Source organism: Alosa alosa, chromosome 1, assembly GCF_017589495.1.
Source record: "Alosa alosa isolate M-15738 ecotype Scorff River chromosome 1, AALO_Geno_1.1, whole genome shotgun sequence".
NCBI lineage: Eukaryota > Metazoa > Chordata > Actinopteri > Clupeiformes > Clupeidae > Alosa > Alosa alosa.
In genome coordinates this window covers 31,974,710-31,978,763 of record NC_063189.1, presented here as the reverse complement: position 1 = coordinate 31,978,763, position 4,054 = coordinate 31,974,710, and the positions used below count along the sequence as shown (strand labels likewise).

The 4,054-nt window shown below is 47.5% G+C and overlaps 1 protein-coding gene across 2 annotated transcripts in view; it reads right to left on the bottom strand.

Annotated features, from left to right (window-relative positions):
• Positions 1-3,707, bottom strand: part of pcdh10a (protocadherin 10a) — an 11,776-nt gene extending 8,069 nt beyond the window's left edge. The window contains exon 1 of one of the 2 annotated variants that reach the window (XM_048243566.1): positions 687-3,707. In XM_048243566.1, coding sequence (XP_048099523.1) covers positions 687-3,209 — 2,523 coding nt within the window. In that variant the 5' untranslated portion in view covers positions 3,210-3,707. The remainder of the gene's footprint in view (positions 1-686) is intronic. The other variant, XM_048243574.1, reaches the window with a different exon arrangement.
• Positions 3,708-4,054: the final 347 nt, after the last annotated feature.

Here is a 4,054-nt window from a genome sequence, read left to right as displayed (position 1 = left end):
TGAGATTTGATTGCAGTACACAAGAACAGGGGCTATAATTAATTGGCAACAAAAAATATCTTATTACTCTGGAGTGGCTTACAAAGTGTAAGTGGTGAAAACACTTAAGTGGTGAAAAAGTAAGTGGTGAAAACGCTTATATTTTAATTGCGTTTTATTGTTGAAACGCCTAAGTGGTAGATCCAGCAATGATGCTGTGATGAAGCCCGATTTGCAGGCGACTATGATAAAACCACCTTTGTTCGATTGCAGCTCTGCCCAACCGTGCCCAGCATAATTAACATTACAGTGCCTTTAGCCCGCAGTCACATCGCCTCAATTTAAAAGGAACGCTGTGGTTGTAGACTGCGCAGAATTTCACATATATTTTGGGTCGCCGTCGTTCAAGACTAGTAAATGCTGACGGAACTGCCATCATGTCATATGTAAGGCATCTAATTAAGCCTGAAGCTGTGGCCTCCTGAGCAGAGTCACACCAAACACTGAAACAAGACAGCCTCATTTATATTTATTATCCATTACCTAAATTTAATGGCAAATATTTTATTTTGTAATTGCAAATATTTTGTTTTGTAGTTGCTCTTTTAAACCATGTGTGTGTGTGTGTGTGTGTGTTATATAAAGCTAAATAATGCAAAATACTTAACATGTATGTATAGTTAACATGATCGAAAAGGCTTTCTCACCTCACTGGACAGGATGCTGCCATTTGAAATGATGTCTGGTTGTTGGTCTGTATATCCGGTGACTATAGCCCCACATGGGTTGTGTTCTGTGTCAGTACTCCTTGAAGGGCTGCAGGGCTTTAAGAACATCAGGTCAGTCTTGGCAGATTCGGGTGTCAGACAAACCTGGTAGCAGTAATTCTGGTTCTGGTGATGAGAGCCAAAACTGCCGGACTCCTCCACTGGCACTTGCGCGGCACTGCTGGCGGTCACGTTAGTGCTCTGTACGAGCATAATGTCAGACTTGCTGAGCTTCTTTTTCCGTCCCCGCGCCTGGCGGCCACAGCAGCATGCCGGCCCACCGAACCCACAGCACATGCTGCAACAGTCACCCGCCAGGCACGTGTAGATGTTGAGTTTCTTGTCCTTTTGGCACCGCACGGCCAGCACGATCATAGCCAGGAGAAATATGAAGGAGATGGAGCCAAGCGCGATGATTAGGATGAGGGTAAGATCCAGAGAGCCCTCTTTTGACTTGGAGGAGCCCCGGTCCCCGCTGTGGCTCTCCACCACGCTGTCCACCAGCATCACACTCAGACTGGCCGTGGAGGAGAGGGGCGGCTGGCCGTGGTCGCGTATCTCAATCAACAAATCAATGGGGTGCGGTGAGTCCCTTTTGCTGGAGACCCTGCGAGCAGTTCTCAGCTCGCCAGTCCTCCAGTCCATTCGAAACATACCTTGCTCATTCCCCCTCAAAATACTATAGGACAGACGTGCGTTCTCGCCGTCGTCAGCATCCATGGCGACTATACGCGTCACCAAGTAACCTGGCTCCGCAGAGCGGGGCAAATGCTCTTTGGCAGTGCCATTCTTTCCCAAAGGTGCAATGACAGCTGGCGCGTTGTCATTTTGGTCTACAATAATAACATTCACTGTGGCATTTGATATTAGCATGGGGGTTCCATAGTCTCTCGCCTGTACCATGAAGCTGAAGTCTTTAATTTGCTCATAATCAAATGATCTCACTGCGTAAACGTAGCCATTTTCGTCGTTAATGGACACAAAAGTTTTCACTGACATGCCCTGTATGTCGCACTCCAATATGGAGTAATTAACATGCGCATTCGGTCCCATATCAGGGTCTATGGCACTCACAGCATAAATGTAAGCACCTGGAACATTATTTTCTGTCACGTACACGTCGTAAATTGGCTGCGTGAATCTGGGTGCATTGTCATTCTCGTCAGATACATGTACCTTAATAGACTTACTTGTGGCGAGGGAAGGTACCCCCTTATCCTTCGCCACAACGGTAATGGTGTATGAGTCGGCATTCTCTCGGTCAAGGGGGCCATCTGTCACTATTGTGTAGTAGTTTTTGAATGACGATTTGAGTTTGAATGGAACGTCTCCAAGCAGTTCGCAGGTAATTTGGCCGTTTTCACCGGAGTCGCGATCCGTTACACTCAGCAACGCGATCACGGTACCCGGGGCAGCCTGCTCGCTCACTGACTCTGTGACGGTACTGAAACTGATCTCCGGTGTATTATCATTCACGTCGATCAATTTCACCAGAACTTTGCAATGCGCTGGTACAGCATTCGGTCCCAGATCTTTCGCCTGAACGTATATCTGGTGCGTATTACTTTCCTCATAGTCCACTTCACCGGTCACTTCTATCCTGCCTGTTCTGGAATCTATGTTGAACAAATCCCGAATTCGCGGTGGGTTGTGGCTGCTTAGTGAATAGACTATTTCTCCATTCTGCCCCTCATCCATGTCAGTGGCGTTCAGCTGAATGACCAGCGTCCCCACTGGAGAGTTCTCCTTCAGGCTGACGGTATACACTGATTGATCGAAAACGGGCGCGTTATCATTGGAATCCAGGACTCTTATCACAAGCAGTGCGGTGCCCGTCTTTTGAGGCACGCCGCCGTCTACCGCGGTCAGCACATACTTGTGAACCGCCTGCTGTTCTCGGTCCAGCGGTCTCTCTAGAACCAGCTCTGCGAATTTGTTCCCGTCACCCTGTGTTTGCATGTCTAGGTAAAAGTAATTGTTGGACGTGATGTCGTAAGTACTGAGCGCATTTGTGCCCACATCAGGATCGAACGCGTTTTCCACTGGAAAGCGAGTTCCGGGGATTGCGCTCTCGGTGATCTCCACTGTGATGTCGGTTTCAGGGAAACTCGGAGGATTGTCGTTAATATCCAACACTTCTATTTCAACACGGAAAAGCTCCAGTGGGCTTTCCAAAAACACCTCGAGATGAAGGAGACATGGGATAGTCTGTTTGCAGAGCTCCTCTCGGTCGATTTTCTCATTGACATATAGCGCCCCGGTTTCCAGATCCACTTCCAGGTAAGGGGTCCGCGAGCTGGGTACCGTCTGGAACCTGCGGGCAGAAAGTTTGGTTATGTCCAAACCCAAATCCTCGGCGATATTCCCCACCCGAGTTCCATGTTCCTGCTCCTCTGCGACAGAGTAGTGCAGTTGAGAAAGCACTCCATCAACGATAGAGAAGAGGAGAAATAACAAAATCATCTCCAAAGAGAAAGTGCACTTAGATGTTGTACTCCGTCTTCTGCTGCTGCTCCCACCGTCGCCGCTGCTGCTGCCCGGATTAGGAATGTCCCATTGCCTCTGTCCATAGAAAAACACACACCAGACGGGTTTCCAAAACAGCAATTCCACAATGTTGGCTCACTTCACCCGGTAACCATGTCGTTTCAGAGACCAGAGCTGTAGCCATTTGATCCCAGTCCTACCGAATCCTACAGAGATTCGGGAGTTTTGTGACCAGACTGAACATTATGGGAAGGCGAAGGCAGGTTATCCGTTTGCTTTGGAGAGCTGCGTTCAATGTCTGTAAAACTCTTACACGCGCATAACATGTAAATAGCTAACTCTAAGATAAACTCAGTTTAAAAGCTCTCAGTTTATGCGTCAAGCTATTTTCACCGGTCGGTCATTCGTAGTGAATCCAGTAGTCTTCTCAGGTCGACTTCTGCCTACCGAGTGATTAGCTCTCCGCGCTTTTGCGCAAGGCTCTTCCTCTGTCAGCCAATAGTGGCCACATACACCCACCGACGTTCCACCTGATTGGGGCACTGCAACGCCAAACAGAGCTCTTTTGGGATCTCACTCACAACCACTTCAATACTCTCATAGGATAAAATATTAATTGATTTACATGTCTTCCGAAATAAAGCCAAAGAGTGAGTCGAGCAAGAACTTGCATCTCAATATAAATTGTCCACACACTTTTGTGTGCCGTGTCTTTATTATCATGGTGTACTTTAAAAAAACGGCATAACGTAAGTAATGTAACCACAGATCGCTAAAGGGCATTTATTTCATACAAATGTGTCTCCATCACCTAATCTTAC